Source organism: Enhydra lutris, unplaced genomic scaffold (genome assembly GCF_002288905.1).
Source record: "Enhydra lutris kenyoni isolate GAN:26980312 unplaced genomic scaffold, ASM228890v2 scaffoldscaffold39, whole genome shotgun sequence".
NCBI lineage: Eukaryota > Metazoa > Chordata > Mammalia > Carnivora > Mustelidae > Enhydra > Enhydra lutris.
In genome coordinates, this window is record NW_019154123.1 from 9,045,532 (window position 1) to 9,066,739 (window position 21,208).

General features: G+C 36.9%; 1 protein-coding gene across 1 annotated transcript; it reads left to right on the forward strand.

Annotated features, from left to right (window-relative positions):
* The first annotated feature begins 1,926 nt into the window (after window positions 1-1,926).
* On the forward strand, window positions 1,927-16,884 carry LOC111155084 (shugoshin 1). Its single transcript, XM_022515132.1, has 8 exons — window positions 1,927-2,089; window positions 4,179-4,333; window positions 4,414-4,610; window positions 9,611-9,687; window positions 11,337-11,395; window positions 12,464-13,276; window positions 15,657-15,843; window positions 16,634-16,884. Exons 2-8 carry the CDS (start codon window positions 4,186-4,188, stop codon window positions 16,749-16,751), a joined length of 1,599 nt encoding a protein of 532 aa, XP_022370840.1. The 5' UTR covers window positions 1,927-2,089; window positions 4,179-4,185; the 3' UTR covers window positions 16,752-16,884.
* The last annotated feature ends 4,324 nt before the right edge of the window (window positions 16,885-21,208 follow it).

A 21,208-nucleotide genomic window follows, 5' to 3' on the forward strand; every position in this document is an offset into this window, starting at 1 on the left:
TCTGCACATATAAACCACACTGCCTAGAGTAGTAAACTAAGGATGAATGGAAGCAACCTGGCTCATAACACTGGGAGAACAAGTTATTGGCTGAAAACAGATGTTCTCATCTCTTCCACTCAAGCCAAGAAGACTTGAGGTGAGGCCTAGACAAGGATAAGGATGTAAATGTTAGTTATCTTAAAAACAAACAAACAGGGGCACCTGGGTGGCTCAGTTGGTTAAGCAACTGTCTTCAGCTCGGGCCATGATCCTGGAGTCCTGGGATCAGGTCCCACGTCGGGCTCCCTGCTCAGTGGGGAGCCTGCTTCTCCCTTTCCCTCTGCCTGCCTCTCTGCCTACTTGTGCTCTCTCTCTGTCAAATAAATACATAAAAATCTTTTTAAAAATTAGGGGTGCCTGGGTGGCTCAGTGGGCTAAAGCCTCTGCCTTTGGCTCGGGTCATGATCCCAGAGTCCTGGGATCAAGCCCCATATCGGGCTCTCTGCTCAGCGGGGAGCCTGCTTCCTCCTCTCTCTCTCTCTCTTTGCCGGCCTCTCTGCCTACTTGTGATCTCTGTCAAATAAATAAATAAAAATCTTAAAAACAAATCTTTAAAAAATTAAAAAACAAACAAACAGAACTTCAGGATGAATTGAATGCCTAAATTCAAAATAACTGCTTAGGTTTCATTAATTCTTTTATTGTCCCAGTGAATATATATTAACAGCAAATTGCTAAAAAGATGCTGAATATTTAACTATAAACAGTTACGTACAGTTCCTGTCCTTACGCAAGTTGAATAAATGGGCAATGAATGACAAGTCAACGCCACAAGGGGTACCAAAGGAAAAGTGCATGCATGGCACTAGGCTGTACAAGGCAGGTTATTAAGGGGGCTTTGGGGACAGACAAGGCTTTCTGGAAGAACTAACCTCTACAATGAGACCTGCAGCATGAATAAGACTAGTGGGCCCAGGGGGGAGGAAAGACTGCTCTTGACAAAATAGCATGGGCAAAAGTAGCAAGATGAATTACAAGGAAATGAAAGAAAATTCAGAAGAGGTGAAACTAGAAACCACATGGCTCTTTAAAGACCAAACATCTTTAGGAGATTGAACTCCATCTTAAATATAGTGGGGAGTCATATGAGTTTATACTCAATCATAGTTGCTTTGTCAAAATATCACTCAAAGAAGAACATAAGGGAGTGGGTCAGAGTAGGTACTGGTACACAGTTCACAGAAAGAGATTAGGTATTTGGCTATGTGGAAAACAGTGGGGTTTGGAGGTGAACAAAATAATTAAAAGGCAGAAGTGACAGGATGGGTGACTGACAGGGCATGGAAAGGCTGAGGAGGAATAAAAAAATCAGTAAGGAAAATTGCCCAGACTTCTGGCTCGATAGCTGTACGGATGCCAATCCCATTTCCTGAGGGTTGAAGAGTCAGAGGTAGCCAGACAAAGAGGCTGGAGATGAATATTTCAGATATCTGGAACTTCCCTAATATCCCGTTCACCCAAAACGTGCTTCCTATTTTGGCTTTAATGGCCCTACCAGATGGCTCTGTGCAGCAGGTCGATAGCTTGAGCCGGCAATCAAGGAGCTTCTTCTCACACAAGAGGGAGCCCGCGAGTACAACCTCAAAGTCGGGAAGCCGCAAGACTAAAGTTAACAGGAAGCTTCTGAACGCCCTAATATACCCACCCTTAAAGATCTCGCAGCGGCTCCACCCCTAAAAGCCAAAGACTCTTAGCGTAAAAGCGCCCTCAGGTCAACGCGCGGACTAATGACTCCGCCCCCCTCCGCGGAACAGGAGAGAGGGAGACACCCGGATATGGAGACTCGGAGTGAGTCACGTGAGCTAGCGCAGTTCGGCGGCACTCCGCCGCGTCCCCCGCTGCGCCGTCGTCTCACGTGACCGCCTGCAGCCAGCCAATGGGTGAGCGCGGCGGAGAATTTCGAATGTGGCCGCGTTAGCCGGCTGGCGACAGTAGATAGAACCTAGACCCGGAGGGTCCGAATCGTGGGACGCACCGGCCGGACCGCGTCGCGGAAGCTTGGAATGTAAGGAGGAGGGCGACAGCTGCGGCAGAAGTGGTGGTCAAGGTACTGTTTTGGACGTACCTGTGGGAGGAGGGTTCTCCGGGCCCTCTTCCGGCAACACCTCCCCTCCCCGTCTTTACCCAAGCCTCCGAGAAAACGGCCACAGGTTTTTCAGGTGTGGAACAGGGGTGTTGTGGCCCACTTCTTCCTTCAGAGGTCTCTCAGTCGTTCCAAGTTCGGTGTCCAAAAGCTCAGGCTGTGGAGTCAAATTGATCGGGTGCCATTCTGTGTTCATCCACCGGACTTGCGCTTTCCGACGCTCTAATTTCCTCTTCTGTTAAATACTGGGATACCCTAACCTCCTGCCTTGCAGAATTTTGTGGATTAAGTTATGTGTGAAAGCATTTACAGTGTTAAAAGCTAGGCTTAATGTTAGGGCGCACAAGCCGGCAGCTGTTCTTTGTGCAGTGCGATACCGTTGACCTTGTTTCGCTTCGGTTATCCTGGAGAAGCTAGCCCTGATCAGTGTCCTACCTGGCTGCTTCAGCAGCACGAATGTAAAAATTATGACGGAGATCCAATATTCCAGGTTCATCTGAATACAGACGGACTCTTATCTCGCACAGTGACCTGTTTTCATTAGTTCTCCCAACCAAACCGCCTGTTAACACCATTGGCCTAGACAGGGAACTTCTGATATGGCCAATTTCTTTTGTGATTTTAAGTTGGTTAAACGTGGTAACAAAAGTTTTTTAGGTAAGTCTTTGCTAAACTAACTTGATCAATTACTTCATCTGTATGGCTCTCAGACATCTCCGGTGGAAACTTCAAATGCTCCATTGTGATACATTGTTTTATACAATCCACTTAACATTAGTGCTTTTAAAAAAAATTGTTGTGCTTGCTCTACTAGAACCATCCCAGTACGTGTTGTATCTACACTGTCAGAAAATAATGGGATCTATAATATCTATATTTAACACCCCCAGACACTGTGTCAAGGAAAATAAGGCCTGGAGAAAATATTCAAGAAAATGCAAGATTTAGTAAAATACTTGACTGGGAGGAGATGGAGTTATCTTTTGTAATGTATATATAGCTGTAGGAAACAAGAATTATTTTTGCAATTTTAAGATCTGCAAAGTGCAATTTAGGAAAAAAAGATGTTCATGAAAAGTAGTTTGATATGCTTAGTAGTAGAATATTGAAGCAAATCTGATTTGCAGTATTGAAAGATTTAAGTATATTTATGTATACTTACATACTTATTTATATGCTCAGTAGCATTATGCCACTATCATCACTTGTTTTGCTACTTTTTTTTTTTTGCTACTTTTAACTGTATGTAGAGCAATCATTATTTAATGTTGTTTGATATATTCATGACTTACTAGGAGCTAGCAGACCTGAGTTTTAAAAAAACTTTGAGAAAACTGGCATGTTCCCCTGCCTCAGTTCCTATTCTTTCTAGCTCCATAATTGTTATAGTAGCCTATTAAAATTGCATATAGTGCTACATAGTTTAATGAAACCTCTGAAGATGACCTTGACTTTATTGAAAGTGTGTGCTATATCTTGAGTATTGGGTTAAAAGAGTGTGGAAGAAAGAGTTAATCAAGTGACCTAATCTAATTAATAATATAGAGCAGAACTGGAAAACAAAGCCCACATATATGATTACCTCTGAACTAATGCTGTTAAGTCTAGTAAACACTAAAACACTACATGTTGGTCATATGCATTGCTGTAGGAAACATATAATGATATCAAAATAATAATAACACTAAAATATAATATTATTTCCCATAATGCCTATACAGTAAGCCTTCAGTATTTGTTAAAGAATAAATAGTGGCATATTATAGAGGCTTTGGTTGAAAATGCATACTTATTAACCTTCCCTATAAAGTACCTGAAGAGGCTAATATTATGCCAAAATATTAATGAGATTTTAAAGCTGCAAAATCTAAGTTATTACCAAAATCTAAATCTAAATAGTATCATCTTCTATAAGCTAATTCTACAGTTACTATGTCTATTTAACCTATTTAATTTGTTCTTTATGAACAACCTGTGTTCTCACTCTTATTTTATATTTGATGATATTATCTCTTAGGTAACTTAAATACTTTTTATTGTTTTAAATTCCTAGGCAGAAGATGGCCAAGGAAAGGTGCCTTAAAAAGTCCTTTCAAGACAGTCTTGAAGACATAAAGAAACGGATGAAAGAGAAAAGGAATAAAAATTTGGCAGAGATTGGCAAACGAAAATCTTTTATAACTGCACCATGCCAAATCCAAATAATCTGTAAGAGATTTTCATGTCCTTTTGCATTACTTTTTACGTTTAGACTTAATACATAATAAAAAAATTTTTTCCTCTTTTAGCCAACACTTCTACACTGCTAAAAAACTACCAAGACAACAACAGAATGTTAGTTTTAGCTTTGGAAAATGAAAAATCCAAAGTGAGAGAAGCCCAAGATATCATCCTCCAACTGAGAAAAGAATGTTACTACCTCACATGTCAGCTATATGCATTGAAAGAAAAACTGACTCTGCAGCAAACAGAAGAAACTGCTCAGGTAATTTTATTACAAATGGTAAATTTCTTAGGAAAAAATGTAATAGACATGAATTGGTAATTTAGATCAATTATATTATTTAAATGAATTACTTATAGCTCTGTTATTAGCAAATTGATCAAAACATCTCTTGTCAGTTAAGGAAACTTCAAGCACATACATGACTGAGACTTGTGCTTATATAACTTGGTTCTGAAAGCAGGTAGCGAGACAAGGTACAGAAGAACTAGTTTAGCTTATTGCACCGCTGGTCCCTTTGACTGTTCACTTAAGTGAGTCAAAGATAGCGAAAGGTCTAAAAGTGGTACTTGATGTAGACAGTCCAGAAGTTTTAATCAGTGGTATAAATCTTACCTATTCTATGTGGTTTTGTTACATCTAGTGAGGTTTTATAAGATCTACCTTAATTTGGGAGGGGAGTATTTAAGTGCTTTTTGAAGAGTCAATTTTACTAATGGTTGGTTAAATAAGGAAAACTATACACTAACTGGGCATTAACAGAAACAGTTTACTTTCTTCCTGTTGGCCATCTATTTGCTATGCTAGTGAAGACAGTTGTGTTGGCACTTAGGCCAGGAAACCAGAGAAAAAAGCCAGACCATAGTGGAAGGGTATAGACTCAGGAAGTCACCTCACCCCTGACAGGGGAGTCAGTGAAAGAGTTCTTGCTTCCCAGCAACTAAAGTGATTCCATATTTTTTCTGTGTATGATACAGAGAATGTACATACATATATATGCAATATGTGCATATGTAGTGTAGCAGAGAATTGTCTATAAAGATTCAATATAATTTCCTTCATGTGAGGGTTATTTTTTTAAAGATTTTATTTATTTTATTTTATTTATTTTATTTATTTATTTATTTGACAGAGACACAGCAAGAGAGGGAATACAAGCAGAGGGGGTAGAAGTGGGAGAGGGAGAAGCAGGCTTCCCACCAAGCAGGCAGCCCGATGCAGGGCTCGATCCCTGGACCCTGGGATCATGACCTGATTTGAAGGCAGACGCTTAAGGACTGAGCCACCCAGGCGCCCCAAGGGTTAGATTATTTTAAAAGGTTTTTTTTTTTCCTTCAGAATATAATCGTTCCTATTTTTTTTTTTTTTTCTTTGCCTTGTTTGGTCAACTAGTGAAGAAAAAAAATCCCTCCAAAGATATTTGACTCTTCCTTTTCCTCCTAAGTTTTTGGTGGAATCATATATAGAATAGTGACAAATGGGTACCTGATAAGATAATCACAAAAACTGTGGATAAAAATTCTATTATTCCAGGCCTTTTGGTATTTATCAATGATTTTTAAGTATTTATTAGAACATATTAATTGCTGGGCAAAAGTGTTCTTAGCATTTAAAACATCAAAGTTTGTTTTCTGCCATATACTTGGTACATGTGTCACTCTCTCATCCATCATTCTATACTCGTGCTTCCATGCTTATAAAGTCAATTTATGAGTGATAGAAAAGCTTAAAATGTTTTTTTTTTAAGATTTTATTTATTTATTTGACAGAGAGAGATCACAAGTAGACAGAGAGGCAGGCAGAGAGAGAGAGAGGGAAGCAGGCTCCCCGCTGAGCAGAGAGCCCGATGCGGGACTCCATCCCAGGACGCTGAGATCATGACCTGAGCTGAAGGCAGAGGCTTAACCCACTGAGCCACCCAGGCGCCCTAGCTTAAAATGTTTTTGGGGTTTTTTTTTAAAGATTTTATTTATTGGGGCACCTGGGTGGCTCACTTGTTAAGCATCTGCCTTCAGCTCAGGTCATGATCCCAGGGTCCTGAGATCAAGCCCCACATCAGGCTCTCTGCTCAGTGGGAAGCCTGCTTCTTCCTCTCCCACTCCCCCTGCTTGTGTTTCCCTCTCTTGCTCACTGTATCTCTCTGTCAAATAATAAATAAAATCTTTAAAAAAAAAAAAAAAAGATTTTATTTATTTATTTGACAGAGAGAGATCGCAGGTAGGCAGAGAGAGAGAGGAGGAAGCAGGCTCCCTGCAGAGCAGAGAGCCAGATGCGGGGCTCGATCCCAGGACCCTGGGATCATGACCTGAGCTGAAGGCAGAGGCTTTAACCCACTGAGCCACCCATGTGCCCCTTAAAATGTTTTAATGAGAAAAATGTTTTTCTTGCCTGTCAATAGTTAACTTGGTTTATAAGGATTAATCCCAAAGTAATTCCTAATAACCTTTTGTTCCCTAAATTTTATAATGAATCTTTTAGTAACTTGTTATTAAATTATATTATTCTGGGGACACCTGGGTGGCTCATTCGGTTAAGCATCTGTCTTTGGCTCAGGTCATGATCTCAGAGTCCTGGGATTGAGTCCCACATCAGGCTCCCTGCTCGATGGGAAGTCTGCTTCTCCCTCCGTGCTCACACACTGTCTCTCTCTCTCTCTCAAATGAATAATAAAATCTTTTAAAAAATAAAAATAAATTCGGGGCACCTGGGTGGCTCAGTGGGTTAAGGCCTCTGCCTCAGCTCAGGTCATGATCTCAGGGTCCTGGGATCGAGCGCCGCTTCGGGCTCTCTGCTCAGCGGGGAGCCTGCTCCCCCCCACCTCCTGCCTCTCTGCCTACTTGTGATCTCTCTCTCTCTGTCAAATAAATAAATAAAATCTTTAAAAAATTTTTTAAAATAAAAATAAATTCTATAGTTAAATATTCTCCTTTACCTTCAATAATACTACTACTTAAATGTTAGAACGTTAACGTTTAGAATGTTAGCGGTACTGAAAATAAATTGAAGACATTTAACAGGATTAAATTTCTAGTTGTTTTGTTTCTCTTGAACAGTTTTAACCTATCATAATGTCAGCATCTTATATGTGCATCAAATTAAAAAAACAACTGAACTAGATTAGAGTGATCTCTAAGGAATCCGTCTGGAAGTGAAAACCTTCCTAATACAAATGTACAAATCTGCCTGTGTCTGTGCTGTGTTTTTCATCTTCCCTCCTGTCACAGTGGCAGAAGTGCCTCTGCTTCCTATTGAAGACTCTGCATCAGATTCCCTCCTGTGCATAGATTCCCTTTTTCTCATCTCTAGGACTTTGCTCCTAGAAGTTTGTGCTCTTTCAACATGTATTTCCCTCTTGGCTGAATCATTCTAGCTATCATTCAAATGTGCTTTACTATCTCATACCTTAAGAGGAAAAGAAAATAAGTGAAAAAAAAAATAAGGGTGCCTGTGTGGCTCAGTGGGTTAAAGCCTCTGCCTTCGGCTCAGGTCATGATCTTGGGGTCCTGGGATCGAACCCCACATCGAACCCCCCACAGGGAACCTGCTTCCCCCTTTCTCTCTGCCTGCCTCTTTGACTACTTGTGATCTCTGTCTGCCAAATAAATATAATTAAAAGAAAAAAGAAAATAAATGAAACCTCTCCTGGTTTCATATCCCTTTTACTCATTTCTCTGCTTCCCTTCACAGCAGAACTTTAGCAGAGAGGACAGTGTGCTTACTGTCTTCACTTCCCCAGCTTCCATTTACATTTGAACTTACTTTTACCTGGCTTTTATCCCCATGGTTCTGTGGTCACTCTGCCAGGTGCCCACAACCCCCATTTTTAGTAGCCAAATTTATTGGTCACTTCTTTCTTCTTGACCTTGAAAAAAAAAAATACTTTGATTTCTTAGCTTTCTTACTATCATACTCTCCTGGTTGTCCTGCCTTTCTGACTGTTCCAGGTCAGCTTCTTTTCTTACTTCTTTACTTTCAAATGTCAATTGTTCTAGACCCATACTGTCTTATCCCCCTCCCACGGCTTTAAATGTGATCTGTCTGCTGATGACTTCCAAATTTATAACTTAGCACACACACACAAAACTACTATTTGATATATCTACTTAAATACTTATAAAGGATCTTAAACATGCTTTGTACAAAGTACAACTCTTTATTTTTCCTCTCCCAAAGATATTGTATACTTCTGCCTCTGTCTGTGAGTCTTATTCATCTCATAAAATAACCTACCCATTTGCTCAAAACCAAAGAGGCTTCCCTCTCCCTTACTGTCCCCACCTCCACCCCTCTTCAATCCAGCACACTTTGTCCTCTTAATACCTTCCACTGGGCTTCACCTCTGTAGCCACAGGACTCGAGTCCTAGCTCATAGGCATGTCTTGCTAGATTTATTATAATGACTTCCTAACTCCTCCTGCTCTTGGCCCCATTCAGTCCATGTTTCACACAGTGGCCAGACTGATCTTTTTAAAACGTAGATCATTTTACTTTCTTTCTTAATATTTATGTGACTTCCCATCACACTTAGACTAAAATTCAAACTCATGACTCCCAAAGCTTCATTATGTGGTCTCTGCGCACACACCCCCTACTGTTCTCACTATGAGAGAGGTCATAGGTGACTCCAGCCACAATGGCCTTTCTTTTCAAAGACTTTATTTATTTATTTGACAGAGAGAAAGTGAAAGCAGGAACACAAGCAGAGGGAGTGGGAGAGGGAAAGCAGGCTTCCCACCAAGCAGGGAGGCTTGATCCCAGGGCCCTGGGAGCATGACCTGAGCCAAAGGCAGACGCTTAACGACCGAACCACCCAGGTCCCCTGGCCTTTCTTTTCGAAATACAGCAAGGTTTTTCCTACACCATGACTTCTGTATTTGCTGTTTCTATCACTTTTTCTTCCCCTGCTCTTTCAATGGCTAGCTCCTTTGCATTCTTTAAATTTCAGATGAAAGTCACCCTAAGAGAACCCCTCCAACCTCAAGTACTCTATCACTTCAGCTCTGAGTATTTCCTTCATAGCATTTACAATGTCTGAAATTACTTATATATCTCTTTTCTTTTGTTTTAAAATTTTCTCTCCCTACCCTAGAATGTAAGAGGGTTGGACCTAAATCTATTGTTAAGTTGCTATACATCTAGTTCCTAGAACAGAGCCTGGCACCATATAGAGTGCTCATACGTTTTTATTATTAAATAAATGAATGCTTTGTTATGAGTATTTCAATTGTACCACTGTTTTCTTTATTTTAATATATTAACAGAACCAGGAAATATGTCCTTCTGGAATGGACTCCAAAAGTGACAACAATTCTGGGGATTTATTTGTGAAGAATATACCGTTAGTATCAAATTTCATTATTATGATTACTAATATCAAGAAAGATTTAATTTTGTGATGGATTTACCAAAGAAAATTTGCATAGTATAGATTCTTGTGTTTGGAGTCTGATGTTTTCTGTACTAAAAATGCATTAAGATAATATGATACAGATTGTTACATATAGCCAAGCCAAAACTTTTTTATACTTAACTTTATTGATGTCTAGGAATAAGCTAGTTATTTAAATATATCTGAACTTCTTCACTTATATTTTTCTTATGTCATGTTTTTATTATAAGATGGATTGGTTATTCACCTGAAGGTATTTTTGCCAGTACTACACATAGTCTGGTTTAGAAACAAAACATAATAAAACATCTTGTTTAACACAGCTATCACATCGCTTCTCGGCCTTTTGGCTAAGATCAAGTGTAACACAGCTATCACCTGTCTTGTTAATCCACCTCATTCCTAAATACAGTCAGACCACCCCATATACCCTCCTCCCCTTCTAGATCAAGTATACTTTGCTTATAAATTATTGAGATATAATTACATAAAGTAAAATGTACAGATCTTAATTGCACAGTTTGATGAGTCTGACTAATATATACACCTGTGGAGCCAAAATCTCCATTATGATATAGAGCACTGCTGTCACTCTAGCTAGGCTTTCTCAGTTTTAGCATTATTAACATTTTAGGCCAGATCATTCTTTGTTGTGGAGGGCTATCCTAAGCATTGTGGGACATTTGGCAGGATCCTTGGCCTCTACCACTAAATGTCAGTGGCACTTCCCTCCCCCAGTTATGAGAACAAAAATAACTCAACAGTGCCAGTTATCCTTATAATTATCCCTAATTAGAATCATTGCCATAAGGCATCACCTATCCCTTTCAAGTCTTTCCCCTTCTCTTCACAAAAATAATCACTAAGACGATTTCTATCCCCGTATTAATTTTAATCATGAATAGTTGAAAATAGTTGAACTGTAAGATCTAACAAAATATTTATGTAATGGTCAAAAAGTAAGATGGGGTACTTGACTTTTTATAAGATTCCTCAAATTGTTAGTTACCATAACTCTGTTACCTAAACCTATATTTAATTTTCAATGTCTAGAGGGAAAAATTCTCTATAGGAAATAAAAAATAAAATTAGGATGAAAAAGCCAGTAATAGTATTAAAGCATAAAGAAAGTTGTTTCATGAGCCAAAGAGGGACAAGATTTTTAAACAAATAGGTTAACTTCAAAGAGGTCAGTAGTTAGGCACCGTAAAAACATATACTACCAAGAAAAAAAAAAGATCACAGCTCGACTAATGATGAAGCAGGCTGATAAAGAGTTGAGTAATCAAATTGCATTTCTGTAATATATTTTATAAGTCTGTTCCAATTGACTGCTTCACCAGGTAAATGAAATTATGAGTTATGGCATGTCTTCATTGATAAGGTTGTTCTTCCAGTGGAAGTTACATGTCAGTTGTAACAAACCAGCCTCCATATAAGCAACATATATTTTTGTTTGTTTCTTTGATACTGAACAGATATACTGATTTCAAATAGAATTATGAAATACTAAAGAAAGAGAAAAACAATTTTAAGAACATCTTAAATTTATTTTTATTATATAATTATAAAATAAATTTCTATTTTTCATTGGCTAGACAAGTTCCTCTTCAGGAAGCTCACCTTCCAGGACAAGGAGAATCATTCCAAACAGAAGGTAATTTAAGTAAAAATCTAAAAATAATATTAAGGGCAACACGAGATCTTTGTGAACAAGTAAAAATTAAATTTCTCTAATATTTTTTAACTTTTTAACCCACTGAGCCATCCAGGTGCCCCTTTTTTAACTTTTTAAATTTCCTCATCTGGATTTTTTCTGCTCAAAGCAAATCTATTTATTTTACACGAAATAAGTTTTAAAATACATCCATTTATTTTGTCAAATCTATAATTGGCTATAAACGGCTGCAATATACTGAGCCCTACTATGTGCCAAGCTATTATGTATATAGCTACTATGTATGCCAGTGGCTACTATGTGTTAGCCATTTTACATACATTACATCCTTTGACCCTCACAACAACCTTGGAATGTAGGTACAATTGGTCCCATTTTATATAGACTCAAAGAAGTAAATTATCTCACAAGAAGTGGCCCAAATGGTAAAAGCCTAGTGTTTAAACTCAAAGCTGACCTCGAAAGCCATGCCATTCTTTCCACTTCTAAACTGACGTGTCCCTGCTCTCAAATATCAATCCTTTCTACTTGAACTAAGCTTTGAAGAAGGGATAGCATTTGAATAAACAGGACCAAATATCCTCACTTTTCCTAAAAATACAGATATTTCTTACCTGAAGGGCTTTGCAATTACCCCAATCTTACTAATTTTTCAAGGAACACCTTAGCTCCCACTTTCTCAAGTGTGCTTGTCCTACTTTAAAATATGAGGTTCTTTCCCACTGAATCCTATACACATAAATACATATAACCTACTAGTTTTTCTTTAAACCTTTAAATCAGGGATACAGAAAACCTCCAGTTAGAATATTTTCAAAAATTATGTAAGGTTCTTTCACAGGTCAGATAGAAGCCATCAATTGATCATTGCTAAATAAATAAATGGCAATATTAAGTTCCTCAGATTTGTATTTACTTAGAACAAGTGTGGAGAAGCTACAGAATGACTTTTCATTTATTCCATTTTTAATTTTGAGTTCTAAGATTGCTAAAATTAAAATTTCCATAAAGTAATACTATTTTTCTCATTTTTTAAAAAATTCTCAGAGCAAATACCTATTTCTCAAGATAGACTGGGATTTGATTGGGATTCAGAAGGAGATAAATCTGCTGATAATGTCTTACCTAGAACTGTATCTGTTCGTCGAAGTTTAAAGAAACATTTTAACAATCTATCTCATTTCAATACCTTGGATGATTTTGAAATCAGTCATTTCTCAGTGCAGCCCTTTGAATCTGAAAGAATTAGATGTGTAGACCCACTAGTAAACATGAATATACCTGAAAACATAGAACAAAGTGTTTGTCAATGGAATAAGGATCAAACTAACTTATCACTAAAGCTGATTGACCCAGGAAGACCTGCTAAAGCAAAAGAAAACATTTTAGAATATAAATTTGAACAAACTGAAAGCAAGCATAGAAGTGCACAAGGAAGAAAAGGAGAAGAGAAAAGAAAAGCTAACAGAAGGAGAAAATCAAAATCTGTATCGAAGTATAAAGGGGGCAAAAGTGAAAATAAAAAAACTGTTTCTAAAAAAAAGTTGGACGAATCTGTTACTTCCAGTGATGCTTACAATTTTAATTTGGAAGAGGGTATTCATATCACTCCTTTCCGCCAAAAAGCGAGCAATGATTCTAACGGAGAAGAAAACAACAATGAATTTGAAGTGAGCATCTGTGAATCAAGTGGTTCAGGAGATGATTCCGATGACCTCTATTTACCCACTTGCAAGTACAGTCAAGATGTCTCTAGTGAATCAGATAGGAGCTCAGTCACCAGGTATCGACCTAGAAGAGCACTAAAATATAGGAATGAAAAAGAGATCGTGGATTCTAAGCTTACGAAAACTCCTATCAGTAAGTGATTACTTGTTTGCCTGCATTTTTAATGTTTATAATAAATGATCACTCCTGATGCTTATATGCTATACTTACCATCTGTTTCTCTGGGGGAGGTTAGAGACTTGCCATCTGTCTCTGGGGGAAGTTACAGTCTGATTAAACAATGGGGGCCTGGGGTGGAAATCACAATTGTATGGCTATGACCTACTTTAAGCTAATTTAAATCTTCTTTAAGAACAAATACTAGTTATAGAGAAAGCGTTTTTACTTTTAGTAAATGAAGCCTTCCAATGTAACCAAAAACCTTTGGTGGAGTTCAGTTGAATTAAAATACCTTCTATACACTCACTTGAAACAGGCTCTTGAAAACAAATCAAATTTGAATCCAGTGACCTGTCATTTTAATGGCTTTCCTTCATATTCAATTTGACAGGAACCATGATTTTAAATTGATTCATTCTAGTTAATGAAAGGTGGCCAAACACTAGACCAAACTTTTTTCTCAGTATGGGCTAAGTATTCTTCTCTAAGACACTTGTAAGACATCTAAAAACTTTGGCTTAGAAAATCTTGCTTTTATTAGTAAGGTCAAAAGTACGAATGGTTCAAAAGTTGATAATAGAGCCTACATCTGTTCAGAGAGTCTCATTTGGGGAATTTAGTGTGGTAAAACTAATGCATATGGTCAGGTTGTAGCATTCCCAAAACATTGTCATGCTATTTCATTTGATACTCAGAAAGACTATATGAAGGGGCACCTGGGTGGCTTAGTGGGTTAAGTGTCTGCCTTTGGCCCAGGCCATGATCCCAAAGTCCTGGGATCAAGCCCCTCATCATACTCCCTGCTCAGTGGGGAGCCTGCTTCTCTCCCCTTGCTTATGCTCTCTCTGTCAGATAAATAAAAAAATAAAATTTTGGAAAAAAAAAAAAAGAAAAACTCTATGATGTGTAGGTACCACCATGTTTATATTGTTTTTAAGGAAACTTAAAACCTAAAAAATTTAAATTACTTTCCAAGGTCAACCAGTACAGCCGTGGTAGTATGCAAATGTGTTGTTGTTGTTGTTTTTAATATGCTATCCTAATGTTACAAAATCAAGCAAAATTGGCCAAATGTTGATAATTGTTGAAGTGTGGTAACTGGGGTTTCATTATATTTTTGTGTCCAAATTTGTGTATCCTTGAAATTTTACACAGTGAATTAAAAAAAAAAACTACACTCTAATATAGTGTCACTCAGAGTTTAATCCCCAGATCCCTAGCATCAATTAAGTGAAACAACTTTTTTTTTTAAGATTTTATTTATTTGTTAGAGAGAGAGCATAAGCAGAGGGAGTGGCAGGCAGAGGGAGAAGCAGGCTCCAGCTGAGTAAGGAGGCCCTTGCAGGACTCTATCCCAGGGTCCTGGGATCATGACCTGAGCCGAAGGCAGGAACTTAACACTGCTCCACCCAGGTGCCCCTTATGTGAAACTTCTTAAAAATGCAGAATCTCGGGCCATACCCTTGAATCAGAATCTGCATCTTTTTAACAGGTTCCCTGGGGTATTTGTATATACATAAATTATAAGAAGCATTGTTCCAAAATATAGCAACTGATCTGATGTTGCTTAGCCATACTTTCCAAACTAAAAGTTGGAATAATTAGTATAGTACAGTAAACTTATGTGGGGACAAAAAGAGGCAATATTTGAAACCTAGATAACCCTGGAGAACATGGTTGCTAAATATAGGCATTTTACAGTTATAGTTTGACTTCAAAAAACAATTTGCCTTTTAAAGCTGTGTGAAGAGATTGTCTTGCATTGTCCTTCTGTGTGCTGGATACCTGTCACCCAATATAGATCTATCTCCAAAGTAGAATAACTTGAATGCTTATAATAGGAAAAACATGAGTAACTTTTTAACATATTAGCTTTACCAGAGGGAACCCCTTTCCTGTTGATCTCCACAGAAGCTATGGTGTAGAATTCTCATTTATTTAATAAAGCGAATTTAAGTGGCTTTTTAAGACTATAGAAAGGCACTTCATAAATTTCGGTATTGAAAAAGATGGAGGCCTTGAAGATTCAACGGAGCAAGGTGAAACTAAAATGAAATTCCATAATTTAATTCATTATACCCATATTATCGTTGAAGAATTATAATTTTTTAAAGAATTTAAAGTTTTAGTAACATATCAGTTCTTCACATCTACAGTAATATTTCAGTGTTATCTGGGATGAAAAAATGACTGAGTTAAAGATCTGTATTATATAATTATATGTGTATATATATGTATTTTATATGTAAAATGTTGGATTTGTATATGTTTAGGATATGTAATTGCACACAATTTTAGTTCCTGTGTTTTTTTCTTTCATTTGGAACCATATTCAGTAAAAATTTTTTTGTAGGTGCACTACCTAAAACTCACCGCTCACCTCATTTTAGCCTGAAGGATATCACCAATGTCCCCTTGCATCCTGTAGTGAAAATCAGAAAACTTTCTCTTTCTCCAAAAAAGAAAGAAAGCCCAGGAGTGTCTCTGCCTAAGCGCAGGTGTGCAGTCAGTATGAATTATAAGGAGCCCACGCTAGCTTCGTAAGTATTTGATTTGTGGGAACCCACCTTTAATGATACATGCTGGGGGAGTAAAGTTTGGAGCTTTGTTCAAGAATGAGTCTTGTTGAGGCATTTGGGTGGCTCAGTGGGTTAAATAAAGCCTCTGCCTTCGGCTTGGGTCATGATCCCAGGGTCCTGGGATCGAGCCCCACATCCAGCTCTCTGCTCAGCGGGGAGCCTGCTTCCCCCTCTCTCTCTGCCTGCCTCTCTGCCTACTTGTGATTTCTGTCTGTCAAATAAATAAAATCTTTAAAAAAAAAAAAAAAAGAATGAGTCTTGTTGAAATATTAAGTTGTGTTTTTTTTGTTTTTGTTATTTTAGCAGTCATTACTAATATACATTTATTTGTTTAACAAGTAGTTATAGAGCACTTACTCTTTGTCAACTATTGTTCTTTTTTTTTTAATTTTATTTTTTATAAACATATAATATATTTTTATCCCCAGGGGTACAGGTCTGTGAATCGCCAGGTTTACACACTTCACAGCACTCACCATAGCACATACCCTCCCCAATGTCCATAACCCCACCCCCCCTCTCCCAACCCCCCTCCCCCCATCAACCCTCAGTTTGTTTTGTGAGATTAAGAGTCACTTATGGTTTGTCTCCCTCCCAATCCCATCTTGTTTCATTTACTGAAATATTAAGTTTTAATTAAAAACTGAAGTGGGAATACTAGCACTGGCATGTTTTATAATAACTATATTGAAGAGTGAGTTAGTATTGGGATACTTATAATTATGTCTAAGAATTATTTTTACTCTTATAGGAAACTGAGAAGAGGAGACCCTTTTACAGATTTGTGTTTCTTAAATTCTCCGATTTTCAAACAGAAAAAGGATTCTAGACGCAGTTCTAAAAAAAGAAGTATGAAGCAAATAGAGTGACGGATGCTGTTTGTTGGATGATGTTTAAATCCATCCTATTACACCTTTTATCACTCTAAGAGAGAATATCTAAGATAGTACACAATAGGGTTGAACTGTTGCCATGGAATATTCTTTGAACTCTAAATCACGAAAATTCTTCAAAACTGTACTTCAAATATGATTTTTTTTCATACCATTAATAAATTTGGTTTATTTTTTTTAAATATAAATAACTGAACTTAAGCCCTATTTCTTAAACTGCCTAAAACTCTTAATTTTACTCAGAATGTATCTTCTGCAGAAATTTTAGAAATGAATAATCAAATTAAGATGTTTTAATTACAAGCTTTTGGTGCCTTTTTTTTTCCTTAAGTGGAAAATACTAGAGTGAATGATTTTTGAAGACAGGCCAAGGATCTTTTGCAACTCTATATAATATTTGAATAAAATAAATCCTTGGCATGCATAGTAGGGTATACCCTAAGCTGTTTGTGGATCCCTTATATCACTGTTATATTTAAAATTTCAAATAAAATGTGAGATCATTATTAAAGAATTAATGGTTGCTGAGGCTCAGGGACTAGGTAAGTGACTAGCTCTGAATACCAAACTCTGTGTGTACATTTTTCAGTGATAACTCAGCAAAATCACAAATTATGTCTTGGACTTTCAGGATAGTTCGCTAATTAGCGGTTACCATGTTGGGGTCAATGCAGATATAGAACATTTCCATCACCACAGAATACTATTGGGTGATCGCAAATTTGGTGTTTTTGTACTTTTAATATTTCTGTATTCTTGCTGTAGCGTTTGTCCATAGACCATTTTGTTTTATATTTTAACATTTTTCATGAATGTTATAGTGTATATATTTTTTTGCAATTGACTCTTAACTCACCATTGTTTTTGAGATTTATCCATGTTGGCAGATGTAGATTATTTTCATCGTTGTACAGTATTTTATTCATAAATAAACTAGACATTCTTTTGAGAGATAATTTGCTTCCACTTTTTTCATTATTACAAGTTAGTGCTGCGGTGAATATTCTACATTCTTGCACACATGTGAATAAGTTTCCGTGGAGCTGATACCTAGAAGGGGACTTGCTCTCTAAAGTGGTTATACCAATTCTCCTGACACGAGAAGTGTTATCACTCTCCTCTCAGCAACGTGTTTAAGTTCCAGTTTCCCCACACACTATCACGTTGTATCATTGGACATTGAAATTACCTAAGGCAATGAATGTGAAGTGGTTTCTCTTTGTTTTAATTATGAGATTTTATCTCTGAGTTAGTTACTTCTGAGAATTCAAATGTTTATTGGTCACTGGTTCCTTCTATAAATTGCATATTGTGTACTTTGCCCACTTTTCAACCAGAATGTCTTTTTCTTAACAGAATGGGCTCTTTATATATTCTGGATAGTATGCCTTGTCTTTATTTACATGGGTTATAACTATTGGTTTCTACTTTATTCTTACCTTATTTTTTTGTTGATGTTCGGGAGTTTTAAATATCAGTGTCCTCTATCACCTTTTCTTTTTTCTTTTTTTTTTTTTTTTAAAGATTTTATTTATTTATTTGAGAGAGACAGTGAGAGAGAGCATGAGTGAGGAGAAGGTCAGAGAGAGAAGCAGACTCCCCGCGGAGCTGGGAGCCCAATGCGGGACTCGATCCCGGGACTCCAGGATCATGACCTGAGCCGAAGGCAGTCGTCCAACCAACTGAGCCACCCAGGCGTCCCATCTATCACCTTTTCCCTTAAGGTTTTTCTCTAAAACTTGGTACTTTTTCTTTTTCACTTGGGTCTTTAAACTGTTTGGTATTTTGTCAAACGGGGATCTAATTTTATTTCATTTTCCATGAAAATAGCCTACCATTTCAGCACTATTCAGACTAATCTTTCTGCTGTCTTTGACATACACTGAGGTTTCTTTCTGTTGGTTTATTTGTCTAGCAATGGGCTGGGTACTGTATAGTCACATTTTTTTGTTGTAGTATAGTGGTAAAATATTTATCATTTTGATCATTTTTAAGTGTATAGTTCAGTAGCATTACATACATTCACATTTTTGTGCAATCAACATTTTCATCATCCCAAACTGAAATCCTATACCCATTAAGCAATAACTATCCATTTACTCCACCCCCCATCCCCTAGTAACTACTATTCTCTGTCTCTATGAATTTGACTATTCCACGTACCTCATAGAAATGGAAACATACATTAGTTTTCCTTTTGTGTGTGGCTTATTTCATTTATTCATGTCTGCACCTAACAGAATTTCATTCCTTTTCAAGTATTCAAGTGCTAGAATACCGAATAGTATTCTATTGGGTATATGTACCACATTTTGTTTATCAGTAGACATCTGGGTCGTTTCCACTTTCTGTATATATGCTAATACAAAGATCTATTTGAGGGGCGCCTGGGTGATTCAGTAGGTTAAGCGTCTACCCTCGACTCAGGTCATGATCCCAGGGTCCTGGGATCGAGCTCCGCATCCGGCTCCCTGCTTATCAGGAAGCCTGCTTCTCCCTCTCCCATTCCCCCTGCTTGTCTTCCCTCTCTCACTGTGTCTCTGTCAAATAAGTAACTCTTTAAGAAAAAAACCTATTTGAGTTTCTGCTTTTAATTTTTAAATATACACCCAGAAGTAGAATTGTTAATCAATAGTAATTCTATATTTTGATGAGCCTACATACTGTGTTGTAGAGTGGCTGCACCATTTTATATTCCCACCAGGAGTGCAAAGGGTTCCAGTTTTTCCATATCCTTGCTAATACTTGTTTTGTGGGTTTTTTCCATAATACCTATCCTAATGGTATGAAATGGCATCTCATTGTGGTATATTGACTTGCATTATCTTAAAGATTAATGATATCAAGCATCTTTTCATATGCTTATTGTCCATTTGTATTCCTTCAGAAAAATATCTGTTCAAGTCCTATGCCTGTTTCTGAATTGGGTTGTTTCTGTTGATGAATCTTAGGAGTCCCTTAAATGTTCTAGATATTAATCCCTTATCAGATATGTGATCTACAAATGTTTTCCCATTATGTGGGTTGGCTTTTTACTGTTGGAGTGTCCTTTGATGCACAAAAGTTAATTTTGATTAAGTTCAGTTTATGAATATTTCCTTTTGTTTTCTTTGCTTTTGATGTTATACCCAAGATGTTATACCCAATGTTATACCCAAGAAATCATTGCCAAATCCAATGTCATGAAGTTTTTCCTCTATTATTTCTTATAAGTTGCATTTGTTTTTAAAGCCATAGATGGAATTGGTTTGCTAATATTTTGCTTAGGATTTTTTATACCTATGATCACAAATAAAATTAAAGAACAAGGCCATACTAGCCTCATTAAATTAGTTGAGAACCTTCTTTTTTTGCTCTATGGAACAAATTGATACCGATTCAGGTTTGGTAAAACTTGCCATTAAAAATATTTTATCCTGTGTTTTGTGGGCAAATTTTTGTCTTGGTTTTTTAAATGATTATAAATTCTCTTATCCTTCTTTATTGTATTTAGCTAAATTACATTTTTCTTAGGAATTGCATATTTCTATCTAGTACTATCTAGTTTTGTCACTTTTTTTTTTTTTGGCCTATTTTTTGCCTGCTTTCTTTTGTACAGAATCTATTTTGCTAGTTGTTAATCTTTTCAAAGCTCCAGCTTTTGTTGATCCTCAGTTTTTTCATGTTCTACTTTATTAATTTCTGCTATTGTTATTTTCCATTCGCATTCGTTTATGTTGTCATTTTCTAACTTCTATCTAACTCCTTGCTGCCTAGCCTTCGTTTTTTAGAAGATTCTATTTTTAAGTAATCTCTACACTAAATACGGGACTCAAACTCTTCAGTCCTGACCCTCAGATCAAGAATTGCATGCTCCACTGAGTGAGCCAGCCAGGTGCTCCCACCCTTGCTTATTAACATAAATTTCTAAAGGCATACCTTTTGGCCTCTTAGTTTTACTCCATGACCTCTTCAGTGTGTTTTATATATCCTTAACTTTGATTTCAAATATTTTCTAACTTGGTGATTTCTTTTCTGACCTATCAGTTATGTAAAATCATTTTTTTCATACAAAAGTGGAGAATTCTATTGTTAATGAGTTCTGTTCCTTTTGTAATACATCAAAAAGTTATGTGTATCATGTTGATTCTTTGCTATTTGTTAGATCTTTTGTGACTAAGTTGCCAAATTTTACAAATGTTTAACAGTGTGTGCCAAAAAATATATAAATTCTCTAATTGTTGAATGTAGTGTTGTATAATGTTTTCAAATATTTTACAGCTTTACTAATTTTGTCTTGTTTCATCATTTGCTAAAAGTATAACATCTTCCACAAAATTCCTGGTTTATTGATTTTCCTGTGAACTGTTGTTTTTATCACTGTTGTAGTCACTCTTTTTTCCTCATAATGCTGTTTTAATTTCTTATATAGCTAAGGCAACTTATGTATGGTT